At 48.9% G+C, this 20,703-nt stretch overlaps 1 protein-coding gene across 4 annotated transcripts in view; it reads left to right on the top strand.

Moving 5' to 3' along the window:
* SEMA5B (semaphorin 5B) overlaps window positions 1–20,703 on the top strand; it is a 119,966-nt gene that overhangs the window by 83,082 nt on the left and 16,181 nt on the right. For all 4 annotated transcript variants that reach the window (XM_038003408.2, XM_038003411.2, XM_038003412.2 and 1 more), the window contains exons 3-8: window positions 1,805–1,904; window positions 5,955–6,000; window positions 17,353–17,415; window positions 17,797–17,895; window positions 18,411–18,624; window positions 19,738–20,023. In XM_038003408.2, coding sequence (XP_037859336.1) covers window positions 1,805–1,904; window positions 5,955–6,000; window positions 17,353–17,415; window positions 17,797–17,895; window positions 18,411–18,624; window positions 19,738–20,023 — 808 coding nt within the window. The remainder of the gene's footprint in view (window positions 1–1,804; window positions 1,905–5,954; window positions 6,001–17,352; window positions 17,416–17,796; window positions 17,896–18,410; window positions 18,625–19,737; window positions 20,024–20,703) is intronic.

Below are 20,703 nucleotides of genomic sequence, written 5' to 3'. Positions count from 1 at the left end.
GATCCACTTCTTATCCTATATTGCCCAAAGACCATCGTGACTACATGACAATTCTTGCCAACCTATAATCACCTGCTGGGGGCAAAGGCAGGCCCAAGGGGTTTGCTTCATTTTGCTGCAGAATTTCTTTCTTCTTCTTTTTTTAATCATGCCTATCACAGTTTTCTGAAAAACATCCAACTCGCAAAACCTTCAGTTCTCCAGGGAGCGATTAAGTGTTTGCCTGTCGTGCAGAAATGAAGGGCTGCTTTTACTCTGTAGTGGAGGGATAATGAGCAATGATTTATTTCCCTCGGATTACACACACAGTCTCTCTCCCTCCTCCACCTCTCTCCCCCGCTCCCCCCCTGCCCAGGGCACCCGGCCCTTGTGTGAGTCAGTTGCTAAGGCGCTATGGGGAGAAAGCACAGTGCCTCCCATTACCCCGGAATCTTACCACCATCGGCATGAAAGTCCCTCTGCTCCATGGCTCTCTCCTTACTGGTGCCAATTCCCATCCATCCATGGGTCATGCACAGGCTGAGGGAGAGCTATCAGGAGGCTGTGAACCAAGAAGGGAGAAGTGTGTCTCCAGCAGGAGGGAAACAGAGAAAGTCAGCTGGCACTTTCTAAGCAGGCATTCCCAGACCATTCCCCATCCGCCCAGAGGCTGTGAGGTCTCCTCTCTGCCCACCTAATCCCTTTGAAAGGCCTTGATTGGGAACAACCTTCCTTAGAGGCAGGGTGGACACTGACTGCCCAATCTCTGCACCTCCCACCTCTGCAGAATCTTGTCTGAAAATCCAATTCCCCTCATACAAGGAGGGATTGAGGATTATTCATATATTCGTTCAAACACTGCTAGCTGCTGAACTGAGACTGGAGATCTAGGAAGCAAAGTCTTTCTTGGCCCCCAGGACAAACTACCAGGCTAGACACACAGTGTGGCAGTAAAGTAGAAAACTATGGGAGCCCTTAACCCTGGCTTGAAGCAGTCAGGAAAGGCTTCTTGGAGGAGGTAGGGATGGGGGTGAACAGGAATTGTTCCATCGAGGGAGAACAGAAGCACAAAGGTTTGCAGGCTCTTGTGGGATGGACTTGGGGAAGTATGAAGTGTTTGTTTAGTGTGGCTGGGGTGGAGAGTTTAGGGAATGTAAAAGGTGAAGCATCATTCTTTCAGGGGATCAGTAAATAATCACTGTGCCAGACACTGGACTTGGGAGGACAGGGGACCAGAACCCAACGGCCTTCGCAAGAGTTGGACTTTTCCTGGGGGTGGTTGGGAGCTGTGGATGGGTTCTGGGCTGGGGAGTGACATGACCGCATTTGCATTTGAGAACAAGCGCTCGGGTTGCTTTGTGGGAAATTGACTAAAGGGGCAGGCACGGAAAACAGGCTGGTTAGGAGGCTGTTGGCACTGCTCCAGACAAGAGCTAGTGGTGGCTTGGATGGGGGTGGGATACAGTGGGAAAACAGTGGAAGGATTTCAGAGGCAGTTTAGAGGTAGAACAGGCAGGATTTGCCAGTGTATACTCATGTGGCTAGTGAGGGTCTGGGGGAAGTCAAGGGTGAGTATAGGTATCCCTTCATGACTCTGCAGGGACGGTAATGCCCTCCTCTGAGATAAGGAATGTGGCAGAACACTGACTACAACACCCACTCCCAAGTCCCTGGGGCCACAGAGGTGGGCAGGTGGCACCAGGTCTCCTGGGTGGCACTGCCCCACTTCCCCCCGATTTTCACCCTTCTGTTCTGTGGTCTGCTGCGGTGCAGTTGGGAGCCCCTGGCCCAACAGTAACCACAGTGTTGCCTCTCCCTCCACCAGATCTGCAGCCATGGGTCTCTAACTTCACCTACCCTGGAGCCCGGGATTTCTCCCAGCTCGCCTTGGACCCCTCCAGGAACCAGCTCATTGTGGGAGCCAGGTAACAAGGGGCAGAAGGGTGGGGGCCGGAAGTGCAGGGACTTGGAGCTGGGTGGAGGGAATAGTATTCAGGATGAACTCACCTGGGCAGACCCATGTGCTGGGCCCCGTCCTCTCTGCTGGGCCCTCTCCATGTGGATGTCTGTCCCCCACAGAAGGAAGCGTGTTTGGGCTGGGTGGGGGTGGGGGTGACTCTTGACTTTGCAATCTCAGCCAGCTGCAGGCCTCTGTGGTTGGCAGTTAGTGAGGACAGGGATGCCTGCTGACCACCTCCTGCCCGGTCCCTGCCTGGTCCCTGCTCCGCTGCCAGAATGGCTTTCTGGGCCAGTTCCCTGGGAGCTCCATACAGAGAAGGTGCCCAGGAGCCCCCTGCCGGTCAGCCGGCGGCCTGCACCTGGGACGGCTGGGTAGGGGTAGAACCTTTCCCAAAGGACCTCACCTGCCTGTGGCCTGACTTCTTAGTCCGCTGTTCAGATCCAATATCCAACAGACGGTACTCTCCGGGGGAACCTGTGGAGACTTTCTGGGTGGACTAGGAGGAACTCATTCCTCATGAAACCACAGACCACTGGCTCTGGTAGGGAGGGGGCTTAGAGAGGGCCGATTCCAGAGGGTCTCAGGGTGCAGTCCCTGGCCCAGCAGCACCTGAGAATGTGTTGGAAGTGCAGATTCTTGGGTCTTTCTCAGACCTCTTGAGTCAGAAACTCTGGGAAGAAGCAACCTGTGTTTTAGCAACCCTTCCAGGTGGCCTGATCACACTCAAGTTTGAGAATCTCTGATGTCATCCAACCGTCCTCATTTAAAACAGGTGGTAGCAGAGGCCCTGAGAGGGGAAGGTGACCTTCCCAGCATCACATAGCATGATGACAGCAGGGTGTGGGGACTAGAGCCAGGTCTCCTTAACCCAGGCCTAGAGTTGCTCTGCAGGTCTGTCTGTGTCATCGCCTGGGACTGCACTATTTTTCAGCTCTGCAGCCCAGAAGTTCTGACTCAGTGGGTGTGGGGTTGGGGAGAGGGTGGCCACTGGGTTGGGCACTTCTGGGCCACGCTGTAGCTGACCATCCTTGCCCTGGAGCTTTCCTTAGTGTCTCCACCCTTGATTTGTTGTATGAAAATGAGGCAAGTCAGGAACAGAGCTCTGGATTAGGTGTGGATGAGCTGGGTTCCTGTCCTGGGGGATCTTGACCTTGGAGCCTGAGTTTCCTCATCTGTAAAGTCTGGGTTACTGTCTCTGTGCCACCAATCTCACAGGGCTGCTGTGAAGCTGGGCCTGAAAGCATTTTCCTTTTAATTTTTTAATTTTTAAATTAACTATTTTGTCTTATGGTAGGACATTCAAAAGGTACAAAGGAGTATATGGTGAAAAGCAGGGCCACCCCCTCAAACAAGCAGGACCCCCAGCTGAAGGTGCACCCAGTGGTGAGATTCTTGACTGTCCCCCCAGAGGGAGTCTGTCCATATGCAAGTGTACAAGAGGATGGACTTTATTTTCCCAGCAAAGAGAGTAATTGTTTTACTCTCTATTTTGAGATGATTGTAGATTTACATACAGTTGTAAGAAATAATAGAGAGAGATCCCATATACCCTTCACCCAGTTTCCCCCAAGGCTAACATCTTGCATTACTGTAGGACAACATTACAATCCGGAAACTGGCCTTGATGTGATCCTTCAACCTAATTCTGATTTCTCCCGTTTTACATGTGTACTTTAACAAACCTAGATGGTAGCATCCGAAGATTCTGCTCTGAGCTTTGTGAAAGCATTTCGAAAGCTGCCATTTATTCCGCACTGACCATGTGGCAGGCATGTGCTATATATGTAGTAAGTCAGTTATTGCATGTAGTAAATGTAGTAAATCACACATGTGTTTAATCTAATACATGTAGTAAATTATACCTGCAGCTATATATGTAGTAAGTCAGTTATTGCATGTAGTAAATGTAGTAAATCACACATGTGTTTAATCTAATACATGTAGTAAATTATACCTGCAATAAATCATTGAAGCTTCACAAGTGGGTGAACCCAGGAAGTGGGTTCTATGTACCCCCATTTTATGGACCAGGAAACTGAAGCTTGGAGAGGTTAGGTTACCCTGTGACTGTGGTCACACTGTTCTTCCTGATCTGCTCTGCGGCTTCCCCAGAAGGTGGTTATGTTTTCTCTCTGGAGGCTTCCCACACACAGATGGAGGGACACTTTTTCCTGCATCTTTGAGCCTGGCTATGCCCTCAGATGGATGGGAAAATCAATTCTAGACCTGGTCCCTCAGGCTTCTTAGAACCAACGTAGTGGGTCCTTGGCCACTTTCTTTTCCTGTCTCCAGCTCATTTTCCTTCCTCCTTTTCTTCTGCCTGACATTGTCTGCCCTTCTTCTTGACCCCTGGACCTCTGGAATTCAGGCTAGGGAAATTTTATATTCATTTATACCCCTCCTTGTTCCACAAGGGATTTAGGGTGGGTCAGGCTACAGAGATTTCTCTCTGTTCTCATATTCCAGCTCCCAGGAGAGCTGACTGCAATGTTGTGATGAATGATTTTTGATGGGATAAAAATGAATAAAGTGATGCAATGTTTCCCCTAATTTGTTAAAGCTGTGAGCAGATGCCTGTGTTACCTGAGCAGGCAGCTGGGGCACAGCCATAAGCTGGAGCTCATCTGTTCCCAGCCCAGGAGGGTGGGACGGGGGGAGCTCTGCTAAGGACTTAGGGAGGGGGTTGGGGAAGGACAGCAGAGGCCTGGAGCCAAGGTCACCCAGGAGGCCCCCCCAGCCCCAGGACAGCAAAGAAGCTGAGTGGGACCTGGGCCTGGAGCCAGAGCTGGGAAGAGAAGCCTCTCGGCCTGCGGCGTCTCCTTCCGGCTCTGGATTCCTTCAACACGGGCCCCTCTTTCTCTTTCTGGCCCACTCCACAGCCTTTCCCCTCATTTCCCTCCTCAGCTGAGGTAGGCCAGAACTTTCTAAAGTCTTTATTCCTAAAAAGTTTAGGAACCGAAATAGGAATAGCCAAAAGAAGACAGAAGAACCAAAGCAAGAAAAGTGTTGGGGAAACCAAGACTTTACATGTGTTCAACATGAACAGAGCCTTTTAATGTGCATCACACCATTCCTCTGTCTCCACAGTTCTGTGAAATAAGAAAGACAGCCATTCACTTCCCCATTGTACAGATGCAGGCACTGAGGCTCTCAGAAGGTGGCAGGTGGCTGAGCTGGAATTCTCCCTGTCTGTACATGGTGGCCTTCTGGCTCCAGCGTCCATGCCAAGAAATTGCAGCAGTGGCTGACACTTAAGATACTCAAAAAGTGTCTGATATCATTATTCCTAGTAGTAGTATCCTCTTTATTACTGAAGGTGAAAACGGTTTGAGGTAGGTGAGCCTGGAAGCCCTGTGCAGGCTGGACTGTGGGGAGAAGGATGGTGAGGTGGTGGATGGGGTCGTTTGGGCTAGAGGAGAGAGGGCGGTCCAGAGAGGTGGCCACAGAAAGGTCAGACCCGGAGTCACTGACTGCTGGAGAGACTGCAGGAGATGAACAAACAAACCGGACTCAGGACCCCGGGACGTGGAGCCAGGAGAGATGGCTGGCCTGTGTGAGGAGGGGTGGGTCAGGGTGGCGGGCCAGGGTAGGAGGAAGCTGTCTGTCTGCATCCCTGTAAGAGTGCTGTGAGGCTTTACGTTTAACAGCCTCCATGTTTGGAAAAGGTGGGGTCACGGGGTTCCTCTCTGGGCCAGCTGAGTTGGCTGGGAGCAGAGACAGCATGGGGCTTGGAGGAAAGTCTGGGTTTGAATCCTAACTCCTTCACTTACTATCTTGGTGACTTGGGCCGTTTACCCACCTTGCTTCATCATCTGTAACATGGAGCTTCCTGAATTTCCTCCCAGGGTTGTGTGAAGATTAAGTGAGCAAATGGAGGTAAAGCTCTCCTTGGGGGTTGACCCTAGGCAATCAGCACCCAGTCCTGGCATCCCAGGAAGCCTGAGCCAGGAAGCTGCTCCCTGGGTCCTGCCTGCAGAACCAGCGTCACTTAGGATGTCTGTTTCCATTTTCACAGGAACTACCTCTTCAGACTCAGCCTTGCCAATGTCTCTCTTCTTCAGGTACGATTGCTTTCTTCCCTTCCCTTCCTGTAATTTCCCCTATTCCAGAGCCCAAGGCAGGGCAACGCAAGTGGCGCCATTCAGAATTCAGCCTCTAAAGTTGAAAACAGGAGCCACTTGTTCTTTTCACTGGCCATGGACTCAGACCCTAGCTCTCAGGGTCACTGCAGGGAAAGTATGTGGAGGCGGGGTGTGGCTCACATCAACGCAGAGGCATACAGGGTTCTTGCATCATGCAGCAAGGCTGCTAATGAGGAAGGGAGGAAAAGAACACCAGGCTGGGCTGACCAACTGTCCCTGACTGAGAATGCAGAACTTCCAGTGCAAAAACTGGGACAATACTGGGCAAACTGGATTGGTTGTTACTGTAAGTCCCCAACCTGGATCCACAGGAGGGTCTCTGAGTTCAGGCCTCCACGGAAAGAGTATTCCTAGTTCCTTTCCTAGCCCAACCTGAATGATCCCATTCTAACTCAGCATTTTCTTTGAGCTGTGATTGATTTATTATCTGCTGCCAAGAAGGACTTCCCAAGCATAATTCCCTAAGTGCTCTGAGAGGCGTTTTAATGGGACTCCTTGATCCAGAACATTTATCCCAGATTGAGAAACAGATGCCAAACCATCTTTGCAGAGGCTGAATATTGTAGAGAAAGGAAGGCCATCTCTTCTTCTTCAATGAGGGGAGAGCCTCAATTCTCATGTCTAGGAGACATGTTCTGGTCTCCCAATGATTAAGCATTCATTGAGCACTTACTGTGTACCAGAACTCAGCTAGGGGCCACGGGACTATAAGAAATGCAGAGTCTCTGGCCTTCAGGAAAATATGAGAAGTGACTAACCTAATCAGAAGTTAGAACTTAATCATGTGCTGGGCTGTTTGGTATAGAGTTTCACTGCCACAGGGGAGACCTTCTTGGGGAGCTGGTATGACATTCTGGTCACACCTGGGCCCACACACCCAGGGACGTTGCAGCTCTTGGCTGGTTGCTAGAGGGGAGGTATAAGGAAGCAAATGTGTGCCCAATGGAAGGGAAGGGTTGGGAGGAACTAGGACAAATTGAAAGAAAATGCCATTCATTTGTCCATCTGTCCTTCTATCTGTCCATCTGTCCTTCTATCCATACCTTTACTAGCCAGCCTGCCCATCCATCCATCCATCCACCCATCCATCCATCCATCCATCCATCCATCCATTAATTCACCCACCCAATAAACGTTTGTTGAATAACTACTGAAGGCCACTCTCATCCTAGGCATGGTACAAGGCATTTGAGTTCCAAAGTGAATCAGGCCCGGTACCTTGCCGCAAGGAATATGCACATAAGAAATCACATATGATTCCCTTGAGGGGCTGTGCAGCGTATTCCTGGGATCTGGGCTGGAGCGAGGCAGGGGAAGTTCTCCAGAAGCAGCATCTTGTGGCCTGTCAGCTCAGTCACAGGCAGCCAGTCCAGAGCCTAGTTTCCAATTGGCAGAAAAGTAAGCCAAGATGCCAAACCCAGCAGGTCGGGGCCTGGGGGAAGCCAGTGCAGAGGAGGTTCAAAGTGGGTGGGAGGAAGTGGACCCAGGGGTCCCACCCTGAGCTCCAGGCAGCTGGCTTTTTATTTGGTTCCTGTGGTGTGCAGATGAAGGCCTTCTGGGAGTGTAATGTGGCTGAAGGGAGGAAGAGAAATAGATACACAGAAATAAAAGCAAGGCTGTTAAGACTCTGCGCCTGATGACTGAATTCTGGGGTTTGGTTCATCCAGGTCCGGTGTTGACCCTGGTGTCAGCCTGGGGCAGGTATCTTATGGCAGCCCATAGCTCAGGCTTGGAGCAGGGTCTCAGCTCCAAGGGCATTCCCTGAAGGGCCCTACAGACAAGCCCCCAAAGTGCCAGGAACTGGCTTGACCGCCTTTCTCAGCGTGTCTCTGAGGGGCCTGACCTCAGTATTTCAGACTGGATTCACTGTGACAGAACTAAGGAAATAAATACATTTTATGTCCACATTCCCACCCTGGTGTGTGCTATCTGTCCACAGAGGGGAGAGAACAAGCAAGAGGTTGGGGCGGGCCGTCCAGTGTCCCCTGGAGCAGACCTTGGCCTCTGGTCTTCAGTGCCTGGTCCTCCTGTCTGTTTTCTGGCCTGGTGAGGAAGCCCCGACTTGTAACTCTCAAAGCCTGACTTCAGGGGTTGTCCTGCCAGTGCCCTCTCCGGGGGCTTTGGGTCCCTGGTTATAAGCTTTCAGTTCTCAGTGTCTGCTGTCACCAGCAACCAAGTGCTAAAAATGATCTGCACCACTTCGCTGACAGGGGCGGCTGGGCCAGGGTCCCCCAGCCCAGCTTCCTCTACTATCCCTGTGGCCTGGGGCTACGCTTGGGTTAAAACTCCCCATTAAAGAGCCAACTGATTCTCCCACTTGGCCCCAGGGCATGATTTAAGCAAACTTAAAACTCAGTGCTTTATTGATAGTTTAAATAATTAACATTCCGTAAAGAAAAATCTAAATGTAAACAGTTTTTGCAAACCAGTATCCATTAAGGGACTTCTAAGTACCTAACCCCTATTAAACAATTTATGTAAACCACTCTTCCTTAAAGAAAATTGAATGCCCAGCTCCTTCCCAATCCTCCAAGCTCTGAAGTAGGGAAGAGGTGCAGCTAGGAGCAGATGGGGCAGTGTGTGTGTTGGGGATGGAGGAGTAGGGGGAAATCAAATCAGCTCACCTGTATGGTTATTTATCAGTCTAACTTAATAAACTGGTACCGGGAAAGAAAAGGAGGCCAGTGATCGACAGTGTCCCCCGGCTGCTGAGAGGACCAGCATGATGAGCTGTCTTGGAGTTGGCAATTAGGAGCTCGTGAGCGACCTTTGCCAGAACAGTTCCATGGGACGACCTGGCTGGAGGCCTAATTGCAACAGATTTATTATCTTGGTTTGCCAGATATCCTGCGAGGCAGAAACGAGGACTGTTCTGCACATATGCGTCAGGACGCATAATGGGGCTTTGTTCGGGCCTGGGCAGACATGGAGGGCAGTGCCTGAGCTCTCTTCCAGTTTATCTCCACGTCCTCCAAGCTCAAATCTGGCAGCCCTGGAGTGGTTTGAAGTTTAAACTCCACTGAGCAGTGGACTTAATGCTCCAAAAATTCATTGACACTCAGCCATTGTCCCTGGCCCCCAAGTGTCCGTGGGAGTTGCTGAGTTTACAGGGAGATGATCCACGTCCCTGAGTGTCGCCTGCTTCCTCTCACAGCATGAAAACCACGGAGCTACTGTTACTAGAGATCTTCCTGGAATTTCTGGGACAGCCCTTGTTTAAAGCACTCTGTGTTCCAGATTGATCAGACACATCTCTCTCCACCCCTTCACAAAACTCCACTAAAAAGAGTGAGAAATTTTAAAGGGTGCACATTCACAACAACAGAGAGAATGAAAAAGATGTCAGTGAAGAGGAGATTATGCATTCTGGGGCAATGGAAAGTGGACAGAGGCTGGGCACAGTGGCTCATGCCTGTAATCCCAGCACTCTGGGAGCCCGAGGCGGGTAGATCACCTGAGGTTAATAGTTCAAGACCAGCCTGGCCAACATGGTGAAACCCCATCTCTACAAAAATTAGCTGGGCATGGTGGTGGGTACCTGTAATCCCAGCTACTTGGGAGGCTGAGGCTACTCGGGAATCACTTGAACCCAAGAGGTGGAGGTTGCAGTGAGCAGGGATGGCACCACTGCACCCCAGCCTGGGCAACAAAGCGAGACGCTGTCAAAAAGAAAGAAGGAAGGGAGGGAGGGAGGGAGGGAGGGAAGGGAAAGAAAGAAAGAGAGAAAGAGAGAAAGAAGAAAGAGAGAGAGAAAGAAAGAAAGAAAGAAAGAGAAAGAGAGAGAGAGAAAGAAAGAGAAAAGGAAGAAAAGGAGGAAAGAAAAGTAGAGCAGATCGGCTTGCAGAGGGGATGCAGTGGACAGGCAGCTGACTCCTCAGAAGGGCCCCAGAATTGGGTGTCCCATATTGTGTGATGTGAGGATGAGGTACAAGGATAAAAGGGAGGATTGATTGAAATTCTCTAAATTAAAGGGTTGGGACCCAGGTCTCCTATCCCATGCCGAACAGCAATCCCTTCTTCTCTCTTCTCCCTCCCTCCAAGAAAGGAAACCAAGACCCTTTCTCCAAACATTCAACTGGAAACGCCCTATATTTAGGGACTCCTAAAGGGCACTGATGGGGTGTGATCAAACGAAAGTCTACTTCCTCCTCCCACCCCCTGCTCCCCCAGCCCCACTTCCAGGCAGGAGATTGAGGGAGTCTTTGCTGGAAAAACTCAATGACTCCAGAGACCAGACTTTTAGAATATGACATAGAGGGTCTCCCAGTGAAAAAGGCTCCTCACCCAGCACCCTAGGAGAAGCCCACCAGTCTCTCTGAGCCCTCCCATGGAGTTTCCAGTGAGCTGCTTAGTACTTTACTCTTAAGGCAAAGAAAGAAAGATGCTTTTTTATCAATTAAATTTCATACACACACAAAAGCAAAGAGAATTGTACATGAACCCTGTGTACTCAATAGCACTTAAAAGCTTTAACAATTATCAGCTCATGGTCAATCATCTTTCATCCACATATATCCCCCCATGTCCCTGTCCTGAAGCAAATCTCAGACATATCATAACATCCATAAATATTTCAGTATACATTTCTAAAAAATAGGGTTTTTTTTTTTTTTTGAGGTGGGTCTGACTCTGTCACTAAGGCTAGTGGCACAGTCATTACTCACTGCAGCCTCCAACTCCTGGCCTCAAGCTGTCCTCCTGCCTCAGCCTCCCAAAGTGCTGGAATTACAGGTGTAAGCCTCCATACCAGGCTGGGATTCTTTTTACGTAAGTGGCCCAAAGTTAAAACTTCATATCACTAAATGTCCAGTTAATGTTTACATTTCCCTACTTAGAGAAGTTTAAAATAATTTCAGTTATTTGAATCAGGATTCAAATATGCTGCAATTTGTTGATATGTCTCTTTAAAACAGTATTTCTCTCTGTGCAATTTTTTATTGAAGAAGCCTGGTCACCTGTCCTATAGTTTCCCACAGCCTGGATTTTGCTGATTATAATGCAAGTGGCATGACTGAACATGTTGCTTTCTTCCCTGTATCACCTGTACATTGATTGTTAGAGCTAAAAACTTCATTCAATTTAGATTCTGGCAAGATTTCTTCATAGGTGTTCTTGTGTTCTTTCTTTAGGAGGTACATAGTGTCTGATTTTCTCTCTTTTGATGTTAGTAACCAATGATGATCTGTTTCCAGATCCCTTAATTCTTTAGGTATTACAATCAATTACTTGGGCTACTTTTATAAAAACAAACTTTTTGGGCCGGGCGCAGTGACTCATGCTTGTAATCCCAGCACTTTGGGAGGCCAAGGTGGGTGGATCACCTGAGGCCAGGAGTTCGAGACCAGTCTGGCCAGCATGGTGAAACCCTGTCTCTACTAAAAATACAAAATTAACTAGGTGTGGTGGCACACACCTGTAATCCCAGCTACTCAGGAGGCTGAGGCAGGAGAATCACTGGGAGGCAGTGGTTGCAGTGAACTGAAATCACACCATTGCACTCCGGCCTGGGCAACAAGAGTGAAACTCTGTCTCAAAAAAAAAAAAAAAAAGAAAGAAAGGAAAAACACCTTTTCTTCATCTACTACATGATGACCCAGTGATGTAGTCATGTAGGAAAGGCAGGATAAATATTTGATATTCCATCTTTATTTACCAGTTTTCAAATAATGAGCTGGTTTGCTAGTATCTTTCAATGGTGATCAATTAATTTGTCTTTTATTATTATGTTCACCACAGACTGGCGGATATAAACATTGTTGATGTCTTTCAATCCATTGCAGTTATCTTTCACGATTACCCCATCTTTCACCAGCAGGGACCTCTTCATGTTGACTCCCGGGTCCTTTAGACCCACCCTAATCATCTTTGATTACGTCCTTGGTATCTGATGTGACAGAAAGTTCCAGCCTTACCTTGTGCATTTGTTGCCCCAGATCTGGAATCAGCCATTTCTCCAAGAAGCCCTGGTTTCTTTCTGGGGGAAGTGGTTAGTAATTTATTTTTAGGTATGAACAAATAGCCAGAAATCACCAGACACTTGAGGAAAGCCTCTAAAGTGAAAGAGAAGGCCAAAACAAGCAAATGGAATGAGAAATACTGTTAGAAACAGAAACAATGAGAGAAATAATTTAAAAAAAAATTTGGCGGGGCAGGGTGGCTCATGCCTGTAATCCCAGCACTTTGGGAGGCCAAGGTGAGTAGATGATCTGAGGTCAGCAGTTCAAGACCAGCCTGGCCAACATGGCGAAATCCTGTCTCTACTAAAAATACAAAAAATTAACCGGGTGTGGTGGGGCATGCCTATAATCCCAGCTACTCAGGTGGCTGAGGCAGGAGAATCGCTTGAACCTGGGAGGCAGAGGTTGCAGTGAGCAGAGATCGTGTCACTGCATTCCAGCCTGGGCAACAGAGCAAAAGTCTGTCTCAAAAAAAAAAAAAAAATTCGATTAATGATAAACAGCCAATTAGTATCTTCTGAGATATACAAAGTATTTTGTTTATAAAACAATAAACTTAAAATATGGAAATTTAAAATGTGATTGGGAAAATAAACATTGAATTGAAGGATTAGAAAATAGTGTTGAAGAAAAACCTACCAGAACAACAAAAAACAAGAAATGAAACGTAGGAGAGAAATATCAGAAAACTAGAGGATCAATGCACAAAGGCCAACAGTGGATTGGAATATTAAGAGTTCCAAAAAGAAAACAGAGGAAAAGGTGAGGAAGAAATTAAGGATGAACTAACATAAGAAAATTCGCCAAAACAGAGAATGAGTCTTCAATGCTAAAAGGTTGACTGAGTTCCCAAAAGAGACCCGTCCTAAGGCACATCAGTGTGAAATTCAGGACACTGTTATTAAGGAGAAGATCCTAAAAGTGTCCAGAGCCTAAAGAAAAAAAGAAAAAGAAAATGTCGTCAGACTCCTCAATAGCAATGCTGGAACTCAGAAGACAACGGAGGAATAAATGCCTTTAAAATTCCAAGTGAAAGTTATTTTCAATCTAGAATTCGGTATCAAAACTACCAATCAAGTATGAAGAAAGTCAGACATGCAAGAATTTGAAAAATTGATCTACCATGTTCCTTTTCCTAGGAAGATACTGGAGATGTGTTCCACCAAAATAAGCGAATAAATCAAGAAAGAGGGAAACATGGGATTCAGAAAGCAGGAGAGGAAAGAAGGTAAGTCCCAGGCTAACAGTCAAGCAGGAGGCCTCAAAAGCAGCCAGAACACTGAGCAGGAGGATGGAGGTTGGGGGATGAGGAAGAGGATGGGAACTCGCGGATTATCGGAATCATTTGTGCGTGCAATAAGAAAATCATACTGAGGCCAGCATGGTGCCTTACACCTACAATCCTAGCACTTTGGGAGGCCGAGGGGAGCAGATGACTTGAGACCAAGAGTATGAGACAAGTCTGGGCAATATAGCAAGACCCTGTGTGTACAGATAATTTTAAAAACTAGCCGAGTGTGGTGGTGTGCACCTGTGTTCCCAGCTACTTGGAAGGCTGAGGCAAGAGGATCACCTGAGTCAGTGTTAGGTTTTGAAGGGAAGGTGAAGGTTAAAGAAAGACACACACATAGCAAGAGGGTGGCTCAACAGCAAATGCAGGCTTTATGTCCAGCATAAAACCTATAGAAGTGGGAAACTAGCCTAATGCCAGAGCCCACCGCTGCCTACAGGCTGGGGGTACTTGTAGGTGTGGGCAGGAGGGGTCTGGGCAGTATGGCTTGCTGCCCGGCGGGATATTGATAAGATGTTCCCATGATGAGGCGGTTCTGGCCCTTATTCCCGTGGAGTGTCATCATGGTGTTCCTTGGACCTTTGCCCAGTGAGCTATGACAGGGATGTTTCTTTAGTTGGGCCTTTGTTTACCTTGTGGTCAGGTGGTTAGGAAGGATGTTTCTCACAGCCCGAATGCCTGGGAAATGTTTCGCTTTGACCAAGGTTTGCAAAATAGTGGGGAAGCTTAAAATGGTGCAGTTTGGACTAACATCCGGGAGGTTGAGGCCACAGTGAGCCATGATTGTGTCACTATACTTCAGCCTGGGCGACAGAGCAACACCTTGTCTCCAAAAAAGCAAAAAAAAAAAAAATCATATTGAGAGGGATGTGTAAGACCCGTTGGACATTTGGGGAAAATCGGTGATAGGTCCACGCAAAACAAGCAAATGGAGACAATCAAGACAATTATTCAGTCCAGGAAAAACAAAACGTTGTTCAAATAATAAGGAAACCTTATCAGAATACGAATATTTCATTGATTCTCACTCACATGCACATGTTTTCACATCTCAATGAGTCTGAAGTTGGGACGTGTCTTTCAGTCAAAGACATCTGACAGTCACTATCAGCCAGGTGCAGTCTTGATGTTGTCATGCCCATGCAGGTGTGAACTTAGTCATTTTTTCTGGTGTTCTGACCAGACAACAGCAAACCCTCGACGTTTCAGTCCACAAACCACTTTAGGATCACACGAGGGAAGAATGTGAGTCCTGGTTTGTCAGAAAACTGTGGGCATCTTTTGGTATGGCGCCCATTCTGTAAGCATCCAAACTTGCAGGATGAGGTCAATGGTATGGAAGAAAATTGTGGAGACCAGAGTGGAACGCTCTGTAAGAATTACTGCAACATTGACACCTAGGTAGTTCAAAGAATGGTTCTCCAAACAGACAAACAACAAAAATGAGCACTGACAACTCTAAAAAGTGATTCAGAAGAGATGAACGCTCAATTCAAAGGTTTAAGGATACTCAATTTTGCGTATATTTTTTGTATGCATGAGATTGATATATGATAAAACGTATGTCTAAATAAGAGCACTTTCAATATGTTTATGTTAAAACTTTAACTAATAAGAACATTTGATTGGCAGCAATTTTCTTTCTCAGTGGTTCGTATTACAAATTGATGGTGCCATACATTCAGTGAAATCTGGGGTACTGGCTGTAAATACCAATGTTGATTTTAATTAAAACTGTCACTACAATGGGCGGATGGGGAGACAGGAAATGTTATGTGTGCTTTGGTGTTGGGAAGAATGGTGGTGGGTAAGTGGGAAAAATCTTCACCTCCGTAGCAGGAATTCAAAAGATGAAGCCTGAGATTGAAACATCTTTTTTAGAAATCGATTTAAAAAAACAGAGAAACAACTAAAAGAAGTGAAGCTGGTTGTCCTTAGGAAAAGGGGTGGGGTATGGGAGGAGTGGGTCGCCAGGGTTTTAATTAATACATTTTAATACTATTTAACTTTTTAAACTCTGTGCATCATTAATTTGATAAAAATAATTTTTGAAATGAATTAAAAATAAATAAATGGTCTCAAAAAAGCCATTCTGTGCTGTTCTCTCTATAAACACATATCCTCTTTTTGGGGCATATGGTCTAACTTTTGGTTAGAGAAATCTATTCACCATGAGAGGCTGCAGGATATAGCAGAAAGAGCTTCGTTCTGGTGTCAGTTGTCTGGATTCGCATCTTGTTTCTCGTTTACTAGCTGTGTGACCTTGGGCAAATTGCTACGCCTCTCTGGACTTCAGTTTTCTTCCCTGTAAAACAAGCAAAAGGCTACGTGTTTCACTGTTATCTGTGAGGATCAAAGAGAAAAAGTGTGTCAAGTCCCTGGCACAGTGCCTGTCCCATTGTTAAGTCCAGTGTTAACTCCTTTTATGGTACAGCCCCCCTTCAATGGGATCAAGGCTGACCTCTGCTCAGAGACTCAAGGACCCTTTGCTCATGCAGTCCTCCCAAAGCCACCCACCGTCCGGGGCTTTGGGCTTGCACAACTGCAATGTTTGTGGCTCATTACTCTTTTCTAGCCCCAGAAGCCCCGAGATTTCTTATTTATGTCCCTCTCTTCTCTCATATCAGGCTCAGCCTGGGAGATGATGGGTCCTGAGTATGACAGTGCTCAGTTGTTTCTGTCCAGATGAACACCATGGCTCTGTGACCAGACTCAGGGTCCTTTGCTCTTCTCCAAGGTCTGGGAGACACAGAAGCCTGGGCTCCAAACTCATCACTCAGCTCCCGAATCCAGGGTGTGCAGGAATCAGCCTCCCTCTGACTTACAAAGCAGCCATCATTGGTGCAGGTTGGCTGTGGGCTGGAAAGCATAGAGAGGCCTGCTACTCCCTCTCCCAGCCCCCTGCCTCCCCTCCCACACTGCGGCCTCTGGAGCTCTGCAGGCAGTGACTTCATGGCTGGAAACAGCTTTGTTAGAAATTAAAAGTAGGTGGGCTCTTTTTTCCCGCCCCATTTGGATGACACAGCTGCTTGCTCAGGGTTCCCTCTCCCAGGACAGGTAGGCAGTTCATGTTTATACATGTGACCCAGAAATATATAATGAACCACACCAGGGCTGTTGACATTGCCTGGACGTGGAGGGCATCACACCTCCCTCCAGCTGCTGTTCAGAGAGAGTAGAGGCAGAACAGATGAAGGGGAAGAAGGGATCCTGGGTTGGGGACAGCCCTCTCCTAATGCCATGGGCATGTGAGAACATGGCACTGTCCTGCAGGTCCCTGCATGAAAGCTGTGTTCCCAAACACATTACCCCACGGCAGAGCATGAGTGATGCTACCAGGGAAGCTGGAAGGAAAGTGCAGACAGTGGGGGTGGGAGGAAGGACAGCAATTAGGAAAGGGGAAGTCCTAGCCCTTAAGTCTATGGGAACACACATAGCCTATGGAATCAGAAATGTGGGTTCCAGTCCCTGCTCTACACGAGGTTCTGTGTGACTTGCTTAGGTCACACAGAACCTTGGTTTTCCCCATCTGTTAAGAAAAAAGCCCAGAGTTGTCATTAGAAAATTAAATCTCCTACATTCAGGGTTTGCCAAATCTTTTCTCCCTTCCTGCCTGCCGCTCAGTTGAGGGCCATCTGGCACAGAATAGGCGCATTTCCCACTCAGGGCCTGGGGTGGGATTGAAGGTCCTTCGGCCACTTCCAGCTCCCTGGCTGACTCCGAGGGCAGAGCTTCGTGGGGATGATGAAAGATTCAGAAGCTGTTCCTCCAGGCCTCCTCTGACCCAAGCAGGCAGTGTGGGTGTTGGACTGAGGGAGCCCACCCGTGAAAGGCCTCTGGGTAAGGAGACTGGGCAGCCCTCCCAGACCCATGTGGATGTAGTGAGAGCCCTCACCCTGCAGACCATCCCTCCTTCACAGCTTCCTGTCAACTCCCGACACCGGCTGCTGCCTGCTCTGGTGGCGAGTGGCAGTGAATGACACAGCCATGTGATGTCTGTGTGTTCCTGTGTTCCTCCCTCAGGCCACAGAGTGGGCCTCCAGTGAGGACACGCGCCGCTCCTGCCAAAGCAAAGGGAAGACGGAGGTACGTGGTCTCAGCGGTCCGGGGGCCCCACCTGGAGCTGGAAGGAGGCCTGTGGTTGTGGGGATGGAGCGGCACTGTGTGGACATGAGGTCCCCTGCTGGAGAGGCCTGGCCAGGATGAACTGGGGCTCCTTGGGCAGGTGGGGATACAGCTCTGTGGCCAGTTGGTCCTGAGCATCTGAGTGAGCAGTGAGGCGGAGAGATGACGTTGGTGGGAGGGGACGTCCACAGATGTGACCAGGACGTCGGGACAGGTAGATCTGGGGTCAAGGGAAGTGTTTTAGAAGACTTGTTGGCATTCGTGATGCAGTGGTGTGAGCGTGAGATACCCAGCATCACACCTGGAGAGCTATGCTGTCTGCTGCTTTCCTTCCTGCCTCAGGAGGAGTGTCAGAACTACGTGCGAGTCCTGATCGTCACCGGCCGGAAGGTGTTCATGTGTGGGACCAATGCCTTTTCCCCCGTGTGCACCAGCAGACAGGTGGGCAGCTCAGGGTGGAGCAGACTGAAGGGGGCACCATGCCGGGGGCTCTCCTGCCCAGGCACACAGCCTTGAAGGCGGGTTGCCAAATTTTGCAAACAGACACTCAAAACAGAAACATAAAAGAACACCCAGTTAGATTTGGAGTTCAGATAAACAATAAATGATATTTTAGCATAAATGTGCCCCATGGAGTGTTTGGGACAGACTTATACTAAAAATGTATTTCCTGTTCATCTGAAATTCAAACTGAACTGGGCCTTCTGTATTTTATTGGTCAGCCTTACCTTGGAGGGTCCTGACTGGGGCTGGAGGCAGATGGAGCTACTGGGAGGACCTCTCCCTCCGTGAGGGCTGCTCCCTCAGAGGGACTGTGAGCTGGGCAGTGAGATGACACTGGAGGAGGGGAGAGGCCCAGAGAGACCCAGGCCCAGGAGGAAACAAAACTCAGATGGAAAGAACAGGCAGCCCCAGGGCCTCAGGGAAAAGTGTCCCCTTCTCCCCATTGTCCCCAGGTGGGGAACGTCAGCAGGACTATTGAGAAGATCAATGGTGTGGCCCGCTGCCCCTACGACCCACGCCACAACTCCACAGCTGTCATCTCCTCCCAGGGGGAGCTCTATGCGGCCACGGTCATCGACTTCTCAGGTCGGGATCCTGCCATCTACCGCAGCCTGGGCAGTGGGCCACCGCTTCGCACTGCCCAGTATAACTCCAAGTGGCTCAATGGTAAGGAGGCCCCAGTGCCAGGGGTGGGGACTCCCCTGGTTCTGATCCCACCAGCCCACCCTGAGCCCCCCATTCATCCTCCTTCCTGCCAACCTCTGCAAGCGCTCCCACTTGCCTTATCAAGGAAGAGGTCCAGAGTAGGGCAGTGTAGACCAGAGCACGCTGGAGATGAGCCCCGGATGAAATCACAGGTGATGTCCCGAGGCCCCAGAACAGATGGAGGGTGGGCTATTAGGAGAGAGGGAGATAATTAGGAATTGTTTAGGAAAACAAGTTATGGATAAGAAGAAATTATGGGGCCAGGTATAGTGGCTCATGCCTGTAATCCCAATACTTTGGGAGGCTGAGGCAGGAACATCTCTTGAGGCCAGGAGTTGGAGACCAGCCTGGGCAACATAGCAAGACCCTGTCTCTAAAAATAAAAATAAAAAATAAATCAGCCAGGCGTGGTGATGCATGCCTGTGTTCCTACCTACTCAAGAGACTGAGGTGATAGGATGCGCTGAGCCTAGGAGTTTGAGACTGCAATGAGCTATGATCACATCCCTGAACTCCAGCCTGGGCGAAAGAGTGACAGCCAACCTCTTAAAAAAGAAAGAAAGAGAGAGAGGTTATGGAAAGGGCCATATGAGTTTCCTAACCCTTGGGGCTGAACCCCTGCTTCCTCACTAACTATTAGGTTGGCGCAAAAGTAATAGCGGTTTTTGCCATTAAAAGTAATGGCGAAAATTGCAATTACTTTTGAACCAACCTAAATACTGTGTGTCCTTGAGCAAGTACTTAAGCTCTCTGTGCCGCAACGTTGTATCTATAATATGGGGATAATCATAGGATTTACCTCATCTGTTGATCAACTGGATTAATCCGCATAAAGTACTTGGGATAGTGTCTGGCACCCAGTGAGAGGTGTGCGGTGACACATGTTTAATATTATAGCTGCACTTGGTATTGAAAGTGGGAAGAGAGTTAGTTAGGGTCCCCAGGCCACCAAGCCTGCAGGGAGAGGGGTGTCAGGTGCCCATCTGGGAAAACTGAAGTGGTTGAGTCCTCCTGACTCTGCCCTCTTCTTCCCCGCTGGCCTGCCTGCCCCTTGTTCCTCTTCTGCCCACCCAGAGCCAAACTTCGTGGCAGCCTATGATATTGGGCTGTTTGCATACTTCTTCCTGCGGGAGAACGCAGTGGAGCATGACTGTGGACGCACCGTGTACTCTCGCGTGGCCCGCGTGTGCAAGAATGACGTGGGGGGCCGATTCCTGCTGGAGGACACGTGGACCACATTCATGAAGGCCCGGCTCAACTGCTCCCGCCCGGGCGAGGTCCCCTTCTACTACAACGAGCTGCAGAGTGCCTTCCACTTGCCGGAGCAGGACCTCATTTACGGAGTTTTCACAACCAATGTGTGAGTCCTGTCCTCTGCCAGCCCCTTTCCTGTGATGTCAGGAGCTGGCCTGGCCTCATGGCCTGGTGGGCTTCATCTGTAAAATGGGGACTTCCATGACTCCTACCGGGGGTCATCTGGGGATTTTGTGACTTACTGCTTCTGGAGCGGTAAGCACGTGTTCTGGGTTGCTGGGAAGGGCAAGCCTAAGCCAGAGATGAATAAAGCAAATGGATCTGGCTTAGGCTGCATGAAGGAGGAACATGCTGGTGATGAAGGTGGAAAAGCCTGCCTTGGATGAGGGGATGTAGCCATGTGGGGGAGGAGAGCAAGCAGCAATAGCCTCAGGGAGGCTCAACAGGGATTCCCTAAAGTCCCTTCCAACCTCAGGACTATGAGATTCTGTTCAATCTAACCAGCAGTCTTCTGGTAACCCTGCCATCACCTCCCATCTAGACTGTGCTGGAAAACTAGGCTGGGAATGACAGCTCCTTTTGTTTTCTAGGTGTGAGGACGAGTAACCCTCACAGATCATGACACCTCCTTCTGTGTAAGAGGCTAACCCAATCAGGCGACTCTCCTATAGACCAAGCTTGTCCAGCCCACGGCCTTTGGGCTGCATGTGGCCCTGGACAGCTTTGAATGAGGCCCAACACAAATTTGTAAACTTTCTGAAAACATTACGAGACTTTTTTTTTTTT

The sequence above is a fragment of the Chlorocebus sabaeus genome, chromosome 22, assembly GCF_047675955.1.
Source record: "Chlorocebus sabaeus isolate Y175 chromosome 22, mChlSab1.0.hap1, whole genome shotgun sequence".
In the NCBI taxonomy this organism is placed as follows: Eukaryota; Metazoa; Chordata; class Mammalia; order Primates; family Cercopithecidae; genus Chlorocebus; species Chlorocebus sabaeus.
Note: the sequence above shows the minus strand (reverse complement) of the source record. Positions and strands in the feature narration are given on the sequence as shown.